This window comes from Natrix helvetica, assembly GCF_964273705.1.
Source record: "Natrix helvetica genome assembly, chromosome: 16".
Lineage (NCBI taxonomy): Eukaryota > Metazoa > Chordata > Lepidosauria > Squamata > Natricidae > Natrix > Natrix helvetica.
The window spans coordinates 49,325-65,480 of NC_138563.1; the positions used below are offsets into that span (position 1 = coordinate 49,325).

A 16,156-nucleotide genomic window follows, 5' to 3' on the forward strand; every position below is an offset into this window, starting at 1 on the left:
CCTACAGAGAATTTTACTGGAAAGAGAACACCATAGATATTTATTAAACTTCCTCCTGCCCCCATCGTGAGCTTTGTGTTTTTCTACTCTAATCAACAAGAATGGCAGGGGCAAAGGGCCACCGCAGAAGCCTCCCCTCCAGGACAAGACTCCCTCCTGCAGCCCTGCCATCTTTTCTGTTCTTTGCAGAAGCCACAAGCATTTAGGCTGGGGGGAGGAAGGAGAAACCAGCAAGATTGTCTGGAGAAGGAACTAGCCTAACCAACACCGGCCTCCCTCATCTGCCACGCTGATTTCCCTCCCCAGCAGGGAGGCAGTTGGTACCTGGGGAAGAGTTTCTCCTCCATAATGCTGGGACCCCTAAGAGAATCCGCAGCCCCGCCAAGATTCGGTTTAAACACAAAGCTGCTATGGTGTCTCCTGCCAACTCCCATGATTGCCAAAAGGGAGGAAGCCATGGGAATCCCAAGGCCCAGGTGGAATATCTGGGCTGGTTTCGCCCAGTATTCAGAACCCACATTCCCAAAACCAGTTGGGCTGGCACAAGGACCGGCTTCTCAGGACGCTCAGGTGACAAACCACTCGGCCCTCTTTGAGTCAAGGCAAACGCACTGGGCAAACCCAGCTTTTGAGCTTGACCAGCCTTTTAATCGGGCAGCGGAAGCAGAAGACGTCTACGTCCAGAAAGGGCCCCAAGGTGCGAGAGGCCTTTGGCCACCCATTGGCAGAGGCCGCTTCCCTCCTAGCCCAAGGTGACCCAGCATGAGAACCGTTACCAGAGAACTCTTTTTATGAACTGCACCTTGGACCAACTCATAAAAGGATTTAGGGCTCAACGTTAAAGAAGGAAAGGAGGATTGGGACGTTATAAAAAAAGAATTAGTCAGAGAAAGAAAGATCTTTTCCTGTTCATATAGACACAGTGGCACCTCCTATCCAGCAGATGGTGGTCTTGCGCCCCACCAGGTCCAGTGCCTAGAGTCTACAGGATTCCCCAGGCAGGGGATGGAGGAAAAGTTCAGGCTGAGAACAAAGGGATTTTGTGGGCACATGGGAATCCACTAGGGAACGTAAGGGACTGGGGCTCGCTCAGCTCTCCGGGAGAACCCATTTCCCCCCCCCCCCCCATCTGCCTTTGAACTGGGAGACTTGGCCTGGTCTGCTAAGCGGCTCACTTTGTCCCAAATGCAGAGTACAATTCCCACCTGCTGGGGAAAAGCAGCGGGTCCCCGGCCACAGTTAGCAGGCAGAGCGCCAGCGCAGGCCCGAAGGCGATGAAGGAGCAGCCGAGAAAAACGCGCGCCCCCATCGGGGTCTCGGCAGGAGGAGGAGGAGGAGCAGCGAGGAGACGAGTGGGAGGCCCTGGGCGGAGCTTCCAACACGGGCCCCCTGGGAGCTCTAGTCCCCCGGAGGAGAAGCCGCGCCCGATCGGCGCCGTCCGAGCTGGCGGCAGGCAGGGATTCCCTGCTGGGGCCTCGCCAAGGGCGCCCTGCCCCAGAGGCGGCCGCTGGCGGGCCAGGCATTCGGGCGCCTCTAAGGCACCTTTTCGCGAGGGGGGACGGGGCGGCGGGTGCCGCGCAGCTTCCGCCTCTTCCCTGCCGGCCCAGCTGACGTCAAGCCCCGTCCGTCAGCGCAGGAGAGGGTGGCAGCTTCTGCGAAGGTTGCCGGTTTGCGGAGGAAGAGCCGCGCTGCAAGGGTGTCAGAAGGAAGGCAGAGCCCGCAGGAAACCCCGGCCGGCGGCTCCTTCCTGAGCTTCTCGGGCGAAACCCAGGCGTCCGCCACCCCCACCCCCACCCCGTGCCGACCAGGCCCTTCGGCGACCCCGGCCCGCCTGCCTTACAATAAGTATAGGAACTAAAGGGACCCCCTTGGGTCTGAGAAGCTTGTGAAGCCAAAGAAAAGGCCAAAATAGGGAAAGAGTCTGTTGGGCCCGATGGTTTACCTGCTTCTCCTTACTTAGAAGCAGAGGAGACAGGAAATACACCCAGACTGACAGCTGGACAGAGGCCAATATGGCATTAATACCCAAAGGGGGTCAGGATTCAGCACTACTGAATAGTGACTGTAACTTATTAAGGATGGTTTTGGCCAAGAAATCCTGAAAAGGGTTCCAGAAAATGGTCTTTCTGGATTTTATTCACAAAGATCAACCTAGGTTTTTAACCAAAAGATAAAGGGGCTTCCACTATGCCCTTGTGATTCTGTTTCTCCATTGAGGTCAGGCAATGTCTCTGAAAGGATGAGCCAAGGGGTGATCTTCTTGCCAAGTACCTCACCACCTGCACAGACTATTCTAAATGGAGAATTAACAAATCCTTGTGAGATACAGAAAGGGACGTGACATAGCTGCCCCTTCTCACCCTTGTTCTTAGCTCTTCTGTTCTTCTTCTTAGCTGAACGGAGACATGAGACAAAATTTTAATTTCTGGGGTGAGGATTAAATGGAAAACATGAATTATGGGCATTTGCCCAGGATTTGATAATTCTGGAAAATCCTTTGGAAGCAATAGAAATATTAATGGAAAAATTAAAGGATGTTGGTGCTTAGCTGGATTCAAAATTAATAATGAGAAAACAGATGTTAATGAAAACATAAGGATGGAAGAGCAAAAGAATTGGTGGAAAAAATGGTTAAAGATTGGGACAAAAAGGAAAGTTGAGGAAAAAGTATGAGTAGCAGTGAGCTATGACTAATACGGATTCTACCGTTCTATAGAAATTTAGAATTCAGAACAAAGGTAAACGTGAATGACATCACACCTTAATTCTCCATATCAAATGATTGACACTGAGTCTGCACAAGGGCAGCCAATGAAGCCACTGCATTTTCCACAAGTCGGATTGTAATAATATGGCATGTGATTACAATTGTCTCCAAACCATAAGAGAGAAAGCAACCGACCAACCTGCCTGTACCTTCAGTCCAATAACAATGAATCACCACCTGTGGATTCTTCATCACTGACCATTTCCATAAGACGTGATAAGAGTCCCAACACCGATGCTTCGAGTAACTGTATCTTTAGAAAAGAACATTTATAACTTGGTGTTGAGCTGTGGGGTCCTTGGTGCTCTCTGGGCTTGGTTGTTTCACTAAGCACAGACATTTCACTACCCAACTAGCTAACCGCATCAGTGCTAGGTAATGATACGCGGATTACTAACACCGAAGTTACCTTGTTATAATTAAATGCCTGCCAGAAAACAATGAATTTCAGACCTGGAAGGGCCACACACACAATGTATCTTCTTAAAAGGCAGATCAGGATTTCGGCTGTCGAGACACTGGCTGTCTAGGATGGAAATAGATCTTAGTCTTACAGTGAACAGATACAGGGAACCAAAGGAGGCTCACGCTGTACCTGCCTTACGCACAAGAAGAAAACTCAAACCTCCCCAAACTGCAGACACGGAGGCAAAGAATATTCTGCTGTTCTTGCACTTTCCCACCGTTACCTCGATTGTGAAAACAGTGGTTTCTTTTCAGCCTCTAGTGCTTCAGTGCACATGTAGAGGCACATGGAAAGCAACCTGACAGATGGGGTCACAACAACGAGGGTGGCTCTACAGCAGGCAGGAGAGCCTTTCTTAAGGAAAGGGCGCGAGGGGAGAAAAACACTTCGGAGCCTCGTTATCCGCAGGGGACAAGGGGTCCCCGACCCCCGCTTGATCAGCAGGCCCGCCCACCGACCCGCGTTGCTTCCAGAGAGCCCCGGGCGCACACAAAAGGAGACGGCGGCGGGCGAGAGGGAAGAGAAGAGGGGGGCGCGCGGCCACTCTTCGAGCCGCGGGGGCTCCGCCCGTCCGGCCAATCGGCTCCCTGGGGCGGGGAGCGGCGTCGCGAGCCACGCCGGGAGAGGCGGGGCATCTGCTAGGGGGCCCCATGCGCCGTGTCATGGAGGCTCAGTGTGCGAGCGGCCATTGAAGGGAAAGGAGCTGCGTGTTTCGCAACAGGAGGAGGGATCGGGGTGGCCGAGCAGCCCGGAGTTCTCAACTCCGCTCGCACCACCTCCGGGGTCCTTTGCTGAGCAGCCGAGAGGGGGGACTCTCCCTTTATTTTGTTCTTCTTCTCCCTCTTCTCCTCCTCCTCCTCCTCGCCACGCATCCCCACGCCTGCCTGTCGGGTTCTCCTTAGGTAGTTTGCGCCCCTCCCTCCTCGCTCTCCACTTTGGAGAGGCTTTCCAGATGGAGATGAAAAAGCTGGAAATGAAGAAGCGCGTTAACCTGGAGTTGAGGAACCGCGCGCCCGAGAAGGTGAGGACAAACCCCTGGGAGGCAGGAAATCGAAGATTGGTAAAGATTCCCAGGATTTCCCTCCTCGCGCCTCGATCGTGCCAAAAGTGCGCGGCGATCGATGCGCTCGGCGGAGGAGGGCGCGTGGGGGGCCTTAGCAGCAGAGCGGTCGCCGGACCCGTCTCCTTCGCCCAGTCCTTTCAAGGGCTCTTATCCAGGGCCCGACCTCCCAGAGATGGGCTTTTCTCTGCGAGGCCTGGTGACGGCAACCACCGTCGGCTGCCTTTTCTCACTTTCTCTCCTGCTTCCACCTTTTACCCGAGCGGTCCCGGCGCGGCATAAATCACAGGACGCGAGGCTGCTCCTGCCTTCCGTACCCTAAAGGGGCTTGTTGGAAGCCCGATGCAAGAGGCGAGCTGGTTAACTCTTCCGCTCCCAATGCCGCCTCGGCTCGGGCAGTCCCCGCCGTGCAATCTCTCCCCGCCCCACACCAGTTAATTAAAAATAAGCGGCGGCTCCAGATGAAGGAGAACCGAGCAGAAGAAGGGAGGTTCCCAAGTTAAAACTTTCCCCCCTTCCCCTCCCCCCCCCTTTTGCAGTCAACGGCTCTTTCGTCAAATCTAGGTTAGGGAGGCTCAACTGTGAAAGGGCGGCGGGGAGCTTTTCCCGCTGCCCTCCTCCTACCCAGCAAATTGCCCGTTGGGTTTCTCCCCCCCCCCCCTTTCTCGTGCAGAAAAAAAAAGGCAGCGAGTCCTTAAGGGTGGAAACCCTGGACTCTGCCGCTGGTCCTTGTAACGAATGTACTTTCCCCAAATGCTGGTAAACAACCCTGGCTGCAGCTGAATCCATCTTAGTCTCTTCTACGCAGATGAATTAGGCTCCTTCCTCTCGTCTCCGTAGAGCGGGTGGAGGGTGGACCCTTTCTTTAAAAAGCAGAACACCCAGCCGGACATTTTCCATGTGGTTTAATCTTTCTAAAACACGGAGGGCAGCAATCTCCCCAAGAGCAGCCATGGATGGGCAACGCCCCTCCCTGTCCTTTGAAATCTCATGCCTGGGCGGTCAAGGAGATAAAGGCCAGTGGAGAGAGGAAGATAAGCTATGCCCCCCCCCCACCTGGGGCTTCTGTGCCCTGGGTCTCTGGAGTCTCCACAAAGGCAAGAGTGGACCCACCTCCCACCCTAGGATGGGATGGGATGCTGGCTCCAGACAGAGGGAGCTTTAATCGGCTGGACGGCTGGTCCCAAGAACACAAGATGGAGAAAGGTGGGGGGAGGCCAAAGAACAACCCACCAGAGAGGAGAAGCAGGAAAGTTCTGGTGCCACCGGAGCACTGCAGGAGATGCCCGGGGTGCTCCCTCCTCCGCCATAGTTCCCTCCCAGGAGGAGAGGCTGCGTGGTTGACAGAGGAGCCCAGGGTCTTGGACAGGCCCACTGGGGCTCCCAGGATTGCTCTTCCGCTGCCCTTCCACCCCCGAGTGGGATCAAATGAAGATTTAAGGTTCTGAGAAAGAAGATGGCCACAGGTTCCCTGTGTGAAAAGCTTGTAAAATATGCTCCAGGAGGGAGCCGAGTGACCCTCTTGCCCTTTTCCCCTTCCAAGGCTGAACTTCCCTGCATCTTCCCTGCTGCCCCTGCCCTTGTTCAGAAGGTGCAGAACTAACAGCCACCCCCAGCACCCGTAACGCACAGTACGCAGTGAGCCCCCTTCCCTAGTACATTCCTGAAAATAAATGTGAAAAGTTCTTTACTCACCCAAATCGCACACTTTTTACGGTAGTTTCTATGGAAGAAATGGATACTTCTTGTAGGAGCTAGGAAAAACAAAAGACACCACTGTTGTGAAAAGCTTGGCAAGGCTCATTTAAAAGAGAATCCCACTACAAAGCCTGTGACATGAGCAGGGCTTAGGCTGGAACCCTGCCCCTGTGGGGGTCCCCCTGCCCAAAGCAATACGAGGAAATGCTGTAAATTAAGAAAGCGTTTGCAGGGTGAAGGCAATGGTTACCTTAAAGCTTCCATGTCTCCTTTCATTTTGTCCCGTAGGGTGCAATAGTATCAGAGTGTTTTCTGTTTGGAATAAAAAGTTTCTAGTTATTATTACTAAGAACATTGCTACTGTATCTGTCAAGATAGTTTTTCTTAAAGGCCTTTGCTATATTTGAGTATGATCTATCTCAATATTTTTTTTTAAAGTTTGCATCTCTATTACATATGATGTGATTATCACGTGTGTCCAAAATGAATCTAAATGACCATCTTTTTAGTCATAAAGTTTGCAAGAGAAAGTTGGAAAATACTTCTCCCTACCCCCACCCCCCACCCCCGCGCCAGAGACTGGGGATTTCCTCCAGCTGAAGGGAGAATGTGATGCTCTTTCAGGTGGCTGAGCTGGTGCTGGACAACTGCCGGTCCAGCAATGGTGAAATCGAAGGCCTGAACGACTCATTTAAAGAACTGGAGTTTCTCAGCATGGCCAACACAGAGTTGACCTCTTTGGCCAAACTCCCCACGCTGACAAAGCTTCGAAGGGTGAGTGCTTGGTTATGGCAGGTAACCTTCAGTGGCATGGGGCAGGTATACGAGCTTTAATGCCCATGCAGTCTTTCGCGTAAGGACCTCGTCAATGTCGCCTATTATACCCACTGTATCATGAAAACATACATTTGCTTAGGTAATTTTTTATGAGAGAACATGTAGATTTCAAAGTCAACTCCACTGACTGACGTGTTTATGCTGTAGCTGGAACTGAGTGACAATCTAATTTCCGGCGGTCTAGAAGTCCTGGCAGAGAGATGTCCAAATCTCACATATCTAAATTTGAGCGGCAACAAAATCAAGGATCTCAGCACTGTTGAAACTCTTGTAAGTATAGAATTGGGTGGGGAGGGGAAGGGATTTAAAGAGATCTTAGATGTTCTTGGTCGTCATTACATAGCACTCTAAATCAAAGCAAAGTCAATGTATTTAAGATGCTAAAGAGCCTTGCAAAAACGGAACATCATTGTTTGAATAATTGGTGTCATAACTGCTGCTGCTATAGAGGATATGATTGTGACAGTCCAAACATTGTAAAAGAGCTTTTCTAAAATGAGTCCTTCCTGGTGTGTTGGATTACAAATTGCACCCTCTTCGGCGAGGCAGTCCGACCATTTGGCTCTAAATGGAACCCTGGCAGTTCCCAATAAAAGAAGGAACCAGCAGCAACTCTGCAAGCATTTGCACGCACCGTATTTCCCTTTTCACTTTATAGCGGAGATATTTCCTTGTTATCTAGCTGCTGTTTCTGCCTAATACTTGGAAATTAGAATCAGGCTGATGTGAATACTGTGAATGCTTCTCAGGCAGAATTACTCAACCTGGTCACTGACCAAGAAGCTGTTTTTCATTCTAGCATACAAAGGGAGTTGGCACCAACGTAGAGAACTATAAAGGGCAGTTTCAGTTGTCTTGGCCCAAACCCCATTGATAAATATACAGTTAGCATAGTAACTTGATTTAGCAACTTAATAAATAACGTCTCTGTGTTTTTCCTAATTTTTAGCAAAATCTGAAGAACCTGAAAAGCCTTGATCTGTTTAACTGTGAGATCACAAATCTGGAAGATTACAGAGAAAGTGTTTTTGAACTGCTCCACCAAATCACGTATCTAGATGGGTTTGATCAGGATGATAATGAGGCCCCTGATTCAGAAGAGGACGACGACGATGGTAATTGTTCATTGGAATATTTACTATGAATATTTTCAAGGCACGAGTAGGAAATACGTACCTGAAATATGAAAATCGACCAGAGATCAAAATATACCATTCAAATTATACATGCTCTACATGTTAATAAACTAATGGTTTTCCTTACGAGGGTTAGGATTGGCAGTAGGCAAAATTACATTTCCTATAAATATGCATTTTTTAGAAATAGTTTGTTGTATAGTTGCAGGTCTTTTCAGCAGTTTAGTTACACCCCTCTGTGACCTGCAACCTTTCAGAGGCAAGAGGGCACCTGAGCATTTATTTCCGCCATCTCCCACGTTAGTTGAGAAGTGGGTTTTTCTACTGTGTGCTGAATCTGAACCCCTGGATCGACCCTTCGGTTCTAAGTCAGAAGTGAAGGATGGATGGGTACGGCATGCATTTATTAACTTTTCCTTCAGATGGGGATGAGGATGAGGATGAAGACGAGGACAAAGCTGGTCCCCCAGGAGAATATGAGGAAAACGATGAAGATGACGAAGCTTCAGACTTGGGAGAGGGGGAAGAGGAAGAGGAAGAGGAGGAAGTGGGTCTTTCCTATTTGATGAAAGAAGAGATTCAGGTTATACCTTACTGTTCATTTGCAAAGCATTTAACCATATTAACTTGGCTTCATATTTTAAAACCCTGTCAGTTTGTGCCAGTCCTCTACAGTTTTCTCCTGCCATGGCATAAGTGGATATTCACTGTTTTCAAGCTTTAGGGGGAAAAAAGTCAAATATGCCACCTTCCTTAATGTGCTATTTTATTTTCCTTAGTTTGTATTTTATACTTTTTTATTCATTTATATCCACCAGGCTTCATCTTTCACTATATTTCTCAGGAGAATTATCAGGGTTTTTTTTAACTGCACCTTAGAAACTGCTTTTTAAATAATCTAAACTGGTATTTCAGTTGTAAGATTACTAATTTCTCACAAGCAGGATCTGGGCCTGGATTACAGTGGTAATATATTTTAGGCAAAAAAATATGTGACTTTTATAATTTATTAGGTGTAATATAGCTCACCCTCCAGCTTAGTATTTGCTTGGCAATCAGCTAAGAATTGTATAAGTTAAAATCTAAAACCCGCGGTTATGAGGAAGGATGGCATGGCTATTATATTACCGCACTTACAACTGTAGCTTTAAAGGGCTATTTAACTGTAATTGAGTTTTCATTCTATTTATATGGAAAATGTTTACTTATTTACTTTCATAGGTTTAGCTAAATGGACCTTAGTAATTCTGAATTTCTGAAATCCTTAACTTGTTTCTCTAAAGGATGAAGAGGATGATGATGATTATGTAGAGGAACAAGACAATGAGGAAGAAGGTAAGCTTCATATTCAAACTGCATTGGCTTTTTAAGTTTTACTATTCTGGATTCAAAAGTTGCCTTCTCCGAGTTTTCTCTCAGAACAAAAAGAACTTTTATAAATTTTATTAGCTGGGATGAAACTAATCTTTTCATTTAACTTATAATAAATTCCTGGTTTATTTGAGCTTCTAAACTACTTGTTTAATACTACTTACATTTAGGTTTTAGAGTTATAAATTGATGTCTTTTATTTTTGCTTAGAAGATTCATTGATATTTTAAATGCATGAGTTACCATTACATGTAATTGTTCAGAAGTGATGAAAATAAGTGTACAATAGTGTGCAGGAGTCACTGCTCCTTAATTTTCCTTTGGACATGTGTAAAAATTATTTCCCATAGATGCCGTTGTCCGGGGGGAGAAGAGAAAACGCGCAGCTGAAGATGAAGGAGATGATGACGATGATTAAGTCGCAGAAAATACAAATAGGACCCGATTCATTTTTGTTGGAATTATGCAATAGTGATATGCAGATTTGCAAGGCTCCATGTATGATAGGTCTCTACAAAAGATATTAATGTGTTTAACTTTTTATAGGAAGTGTTTTACTATGTTTGCCCTTTTTATCATTCCAACTAAGACATAACAATCCATTATTGATCATATTTCCATCCGTTTTACTCACTGAAGCAGTTGAACCTATTTCCTGACTAGAAAGTTTATTCCTCCCCCTTTCCCCCCCCCCTTTTGTTTCCTCATTATGAGCATGCTGTTAACCCTAGCCAGTTACTTCAGGTGGATTGAACAGAGTTAATTTAAACTTTTAAGAGAGCATGCTCATGTCAAATATACAGGAGTAAGATAACCAACTCTCTTCACTGGAAAGGACTATGTCGCAACTGAAATGGGAATTAGGTGGTCTGGAACTCGCATTTTACCTATCATTTCATTTTAAAAGGATATCTGAATGATGCACTGAATTCCTAGTTCATTTATGTGTGTGGTTAGTCTCTCTCACTCACTCACACTCACACACACCCAAACGTTTCTGGTAGATAACTTTAAGCAAGACTGGACTACAGTTCTCTAAAATAGTCTCACTCTTCCATAACAAAATTTAAACTGGAAATAATATAGTTCATTCAAGATTATAACTTCCTCATGACCCTTTTGACCATTCCTCTCTAGACTCATAGTTTACATGCACATTTTTGTTCTGGTTAAAATTAAATAGTGTCATTCTTCAGTACTAAATTTAAACCAATAGAAATTATTCTGCATTTTCTTTCTTGCTATATTGCCCTTTCAAGCAATATTGGCATGTAGATGTACAAGTGGGTTTAGAGCCAAGCTCCTGAAAACCACAAGAAGTTGCTTGTGTTGCTGAACTGGGAAGACATTTAGGAAGACAGCTGTTTAATTCGGGGCATGGCCACCGAAGCCAACAGAGGGGAGAAAGGCTTTACACCTTGAGTCCTGGAAAGAAATATACAAAATTGCAAATGATTTGGAGTTCTCCCTGGAAAGCTACTTAGCCAGGATCCTCGATTTCACTGTTAAAAAAGACCAGCAAGGCAGTCTTTTCTGTGGAGGGTAGAGTGGTTATGTTCTTATTCCCTTTTGTGCAGGTTATTTTGACAAGGAAAACGTAGAAAAAATGGATTCAGGGCTTTTTTTTCTGGTTCTCTGCTTCTGACAGATGAACTTGTATTATTAAATAAATATTTTGCTCAAATACGTATGTGTATTCAAATTACACAATTTATTATCTGTCAGATTTTAGAGAAGCTGTTTTAGATAGATAATTTCTGCATAGGTGCCTAAGTTGTATTGCATTTGCCTGTAATATATTTACAAACACAGGCATTCTTAAGTCTAACACGTTGCACTCTTTAGTCTCAGGAACTGGCTTTCATAAACTTTAGTAAAATCAAAATATTCTCCTCCTCCCCCTCGGAGAAAGAACAGGGCGACGCGGCCCAGCTCTTCTTTTAAGGCGTTTAAAGAGAAAGTGAAAGGCAACTTAGTAGCAATTAGGGTTGGGCGGGGGACGGGGGGGCTTAAAGGACTTATTGAACAGTAGTCCCAATTTCGTTTATCTGTAAGAACGCTTTTAAAAAACACAAAAGCTTTGGGGTTCAAAGCCGCGTCCCTGCCTCATCATCGCGGCTTCTTCTTACTCCTTTCATAGACCGGATTCTCTGTTCCCAAAGGGCGGCAACCTTTCCCGAATCCAACTCTCGCTTTTTCGCTAAAGGGATTCGACTCGCGGGCCGGCCTGCCCTCAGGCTCCCGCCAGTCAAGCGGGGTAACCGCTCGGCCTCAGCGCAGAACCGGCCTCGGCCGCCTGGCACCCCAGGGGGCGCGAGGGACGCTTTGGCGGGAAAAAAGAGGGGGGCGCCGAGCGCGGGAAGGCCCGACCCAAAATGGGGCCCCAGAAGCTGCTCCTCAGCGCGCCGGAAACCGGGCCTGCTCGGGCGGAAAAGGTTCCTGGCCGGCGCCGTCGATTGGCCGGCGGTTGTCGCAGTCTCCCAGCGGTCCCGCCCCCCTCCCAATCCCGACGGGGGACGAGGAGAGTGGGCGGGCGGCGCCCCGCCCCCTCCGCACCGTCGGGGGAGGGGAAGCCTCGGCCGGGCCGCTTTATGGCCGCCGCCGGGAGTTCGGGCCAGGGGGCCACCCGCCCAGCCCAGCCTCTTCTCTTAAGAGCCTCGGCCGCTTAAAAGGGTCGCGAGACGACCGCGTGGGCCAGGCGCCGCCGCCAGGGGGCAGCAGGCGCCCAGAGATGCCGTCACCGCCCAACGGACGGTCCGAAGCGCCCCCACCCCCACGACCGGTAGCTGCGCGAGGGCCCTGCAAAGCGGGTGAGGGTGGTTTGCTCTGCCCGCCCAGGCGCTTCCCTAAGCAGGCGAATCGGGCGCCCGCCTGCTTCTCCCTAACGCCCCCCTCCCTCCCCCAGGAAAGCAGAGGCGCCAATTGCAGAATGGGAATCCAGAAGGCAGGTTGGGAGGCACGAAGGGACCGCGAGGCCCTTGGCAGAGAAGCGCCTGCAACCCCCGCTTCCTTGAGAGTGAGCAGACTTGGGACTGACTGCCCGATCACCGAGGCATCCCACCTGGGAGTTCAGGCCCGCCTGGAATAATTTATTTGTTCCGCCCCAAGGGTCGCTGGATTAGGTCAATATTGAATTAGAATTTAAAAAAAGCGTAAGAGCCAAAGACGTCAGGAGCTTTTTTTCAGTTCCCCTGTGATCTTCTGTAGGAACAGGCACTGGGGTTCCTTTAAAAAGAAAAAAAGGACAAACGCTTCCGGTCTCTAGGATTTAACCGACCTGAGTAAACTTTCTGACTAAGCGTTACGGCGGCTTGTGTAGGCACAAAATCAAAATTAGATATAGTATCAATGTGCTCCTTGTATATCTTCTTTCTAGGTCTTGCTGAGTGGCACATTGGAACACCATCACGGCTAATCCAGATTGATAATACAAGATCGTTATCCAGCTGACCCTTCAAAAGATGCTGTTGTCCCCCAAAGTCAAAATGTACACCTTTGATTTTGTGTAAACTACACCTGAATATGTAAGCGGATACAGCTAAGTCTAGGAGTTGCTATAGTAATAAAGCTAGGAAATGCAACAAAGAAAGAAATTCTGCTTTGTTTGCTGTATATTTAAATCATATTTTCAAATTATGGGGGAACGCAATCTCTTTTACCCTCCTGCTTTTGAGAGCTCTTGGGGCACATTTATAGTCTGATTTAGAAGGATCTTTGGAAAATGGGAGCCCTTCGTGAGTAGAGAAAGGGTCCCTGGGGTTGGCATCATGGATTTTTGGCCATCACCCTCATCTCCTCACATTCCAGATTTCGTGCTGAGGGTCTCCCCTCAGTTATGAAGCGCGCCCTGTGCTGTTGCCTCCACCCTGCCCAGGTGGGATGTCTCTGCTGCCTTCCCACACATTCCCCAGGAAAGAGCAGCACAGACAGGGAGGGGCTTGAGGGGGGGCGGCAGCACACCCACCCACCTGGAGTTTGTAAGCTCTGAAGCCAGTAAAGAGAGCCTAGAAAAGGTTGAGTAAATAAACACTTCCTGATTCCTTATTTTATTGCTCCATAAGTGGTGCTCAATTATTCTTATCTCCACTGAAAAAAGTTAAGGGGAAAATCTTGTTCTTATTTGGTTTAGTGACCACGTTTGTCCATCCAAGCCATATACATTTGTCGCTAGTAAAAGGCTAAGTTTCAAAGAAAGGATGTCTTCTCTACATCCCGCGCTGACTCCCCCCACCCCAAGCCCTATTTTGTAATTTCCAGGTAAACCCAGATAGGATGGCAGCCTATCACTGGATTGTAGCAAAAAATATAACAGGTGCAGTGTCAGTGTCTCCCTCTTTGCCCCTGGAGAGGAACAGGTACACAACTCTTGAACGCAAAATTAACTTAAACCCTGTTAGTTTGTTGCTGTGCCATTGCAGTGATGAAGAGGAGGAGGGGCCCAGGAAAAACTCCCCATCAGAATTTTCATTTTATCACCCAATGTGTGAATGATTTGCCAGTAAGTTGAATTCTTCCCATATTCAAACTTTGTATCCTTCCCAAAAAGTATCCTTTGTATCCTTTCTGCCTTAGAAAGGAAATGTAGGGTGGCTGGATTAAAAACAAAAAATAGTAACATTGTATTGGGTTGTGCAGAACATAAATAATCAGGGATTCTACAAATGCCAGGTCAAACAATAAATTAGTTAATACATGCTGTGAGTTTTTTATCAAGCTATATCCAGGAAGTAATTCAGTATCGTGAAACCTGGGGGGAACAAACTTCCGAAGCATGGACAAATACTAATCAATTGAAATGAGCAAATCTATTTCACAAGCGATATCAAATCAACGGCAGACCCCCCTCCAAAAAGCAGAATTACACAGTCTAGGACTGAGCAAAAGGCTGATATGTACAGCAAGGAAGGGAAGGGAAGCATTGGGTTGAATTGGGGATTTATTATTGATACATGGGAAAAACCCTAATAATATCAGTAAAGGAAAAGATGCAGTTGTCTCTTCATTGTGTGCAGAGTGGAAAAAAGTATGATGCTACCAAGGAATGGAAATAATACACGAATCTGCTAATTAGGCAAAAAGAAAAATGCTCAAATTAAGCTTATCAATCTTCAGAGCAAACTCCAGGACATTTTGTTTAAGTGGCACAACAACTACAGTATGTGGTTAGTTAAAGTCACAACCAAAAAATTGGGGAGCGGTTTGCATAATTTTGAGGTAACTGGCAAAAACATAAGAGACCTGGCCGTTTGCCCTCTCACACCGAGAGCCTTGACGCTCACCCACTGGGCTCTTTCGCCCTACACATAATAGCCGAGTTCACTCTTCACAGAGTGAAGGGTGTTTAGGAACAGGGGAGCCTCCTCATCTCAGGTGGGGGCAGCCTTTGAAGATGCACGCCAGCAATCAAGATGGCTGGCCAGGTTCCTCGCAGCAGCTTCCCTCTGCTCTGCTGCGAGATGTTTCAACTGAGTTGAAAAGAAAACCAGGAAAGAGGAGAGTGGAGAGAGGAGGCCCCAGAAAAGTGGTGGGTGGGGAACTGATCCCAAGCAGAGAAGGGCTGAACGATGGGGTTCTCCCATGGGCGTCTCCAGCACCCACAAGCATCATGGCCAAAATGTCCTCTCCCCCCCCCCAAAGGCCAAAAGAAGGATGAGCAGTTTTGTTTCCTCCCCCCCCCCCCACTTGAAGGGGGCATGGGTGGGAGTGTTTTTGGCCAGACTGAGCTGGCCAGCAGAAAGAATCCGAGGGAGGCCCAGGTGCTGCAGCAAAGCTGCCAGAGGAGACGGCAGGCTGCACACGGCCGCCTGTTGAAAGCCATTTGGCAACCTCCAATTATCTAGTGAGAAACACAGACCCCCCCTCCCCCCCATGCTGGTTTCAGACATCAAAGCTGGGAAGCAGTGGGGGTGGGGGGAAGGGACCATTTGAGCCCAGCCTGGCCTTCACTTTCTTCCCCTTGGAAGAGGCCCGGGACTCCTGAGTCGAAGAGAAGAGGGCACCCAGAAAGGGAGGAAGGCAGGCTGACCCCTTCAACTGCTCTTGCTCCATCAGCAGCAGGCCCAGGTGGGGAAGTGTGAGGGAGTGCCTGAAATAGTGGGTGCCTGGTGGCTGCAGTCCTGGCCCCCACCCCCAGGAGCTGGCTGGACTTTCTTTGGGTCTCTGGGAAGATGAAGTCGGGCTGATCAGGCAGCTGGAGGGGTTGCCCCGGGGGGGGGGGGAGTTTGCTTCCACCTTCCCTTATATGGCTTGAAGCTTGCTGAAGGTGGCTATTGGCTGCTCTCTAGATAACCTTGGAGAGGAAGACCCTTCAAAGGGGGGAAAGCAGGAGAGGAGAGGGAGAAGCCACAAGCAGCAGAGCCTCCCAGGCCCAGATGGGCGGGAAACCAGAACAGAGGAAGTTCCATGAGACGCCTCCTTTCTGCCCACCAGCTGCCCCTGCTTTCCATCGCCATTAGTCCCGCCTTCTGTCTCGGAAGCCCTCGGAAGGGAAGGGCAGGTGCAGGCAGCACTAGCAGAGGCCACGCATGCCCACACAAACACCAATCCGTGGGATCCAACAGATCCTTCTTTTTCATGCCTTTCCTCCCAACCTAAACCATTCCTAAACCTAAACCACTCAATGAAGATGAAGCCCAGGATGGGCTAAGAGCTCCTGGGGCTCCATGGCCTTCAGGCATATTTTCCCTTCTTAAAACAGGCTCTCGCGGGATTACTTTGGTGTGGACGTGGCCCCGGGCGTGTGCAAACCCTGCCCTTCGTGGCGTGTTCTTCAAGACAGACTGTGGCAAAGGCTATTCGGTCGACCCCTGATGCGGTTTGCT

The 16,156-nt window shown here is 48.5% G+C and overlaps 2 protein-coding genes across 3 annotated transcripts; both read left to right on the forward strand.

The window, feature by feature from the left end:
* The first annotated feature begins 3,881 nt into the window (after positions 1 to 3,881).
* Positions 3,882 to 11,021, forward strand: ANP32E (acidic nuclear phosphoprotein 32 family member E). Of its 2 annotated transcripts, none has more exons than XM_081968016.1 (7): positions 3,882 to 4,254; positions 6,616 to 6,765; positions 6,976 to 7,098; positions 7,778 to 7,943; positions 8,387 to 8,511; positions 9,248 to 9,299; positions 9,686 to 11,021. In XM_081968016.1, exons 1-7 carry the CDS (start codon positions 4,186 to 4,188, stop codon positions 9,751 to 9,753), a joined length of 753 nt encoding a protein of 250 aa, XP_081824142.1. In that variant the 5' UTR covers positions 3,882 to 4,185; the 3' UTR covers positions 9,754 to 11,021. The 2 variants fall into 2 exon arrangements, with proteins under 2 accessions (XP_081824142.1, XP_081824141.1); XM_081968015.1 differs by having other exon boundaries at positions 3,885 to 4,254; positions 8,387 to 8,547.
* On the forward strand, positions 10,611 to 14,967 carry LOC309399775 (uncharacterized protein; the record flags this gene model as incomplete). The annotated part of the gene is made up of 4 exons (XM_081967881.1): positions 10,611 to 10,622; positions 11,476 to 12,117; positions 12,241 to 12,457; positions 12,712 to 14,967. The coding sequence occupies 3 exons, from the start codon at positions 10,611 to 10,613 to the stop codon at positions 12,421 to 12,423; spliced, it is 837 nt and encodes a 278-aa protein (XP_081824007.1). The 3' UTR covers positions 12,424 to 12,457; positions 12,712 to 14,967.
* Positions 14,968 to 16,156: the final 1,189 nt, after the last annotated feature.

What these genes read in the sequence shown, in the direction of transcription:
- ANP32E (XM_081968015.1), top strand. Translation starts at nt 4,186, where the DNA reads ATGGAGATGAAAAAGCTGGAAATGAAGAAGCGCGTTAACCTGGAGTTG. An exon ending in TCAGCACTGTTGAAACTCTT is followed by an intron (nt 7,099 to 7,777) that starts GTAAGTATAGAA and finishes CCTAATTTTTAG; the next exon opens with CAAAATCTGAAGAACCTGAA. An exon ending in AGAAGAGGACGACGACGATG is followed by an intron (nt 7,944 to 8,386) that starts GTAATTGTTCAT and finishes CTTTTCCTTCAG; the next exon opens with ATGGGGATGAGGATGAGGAT.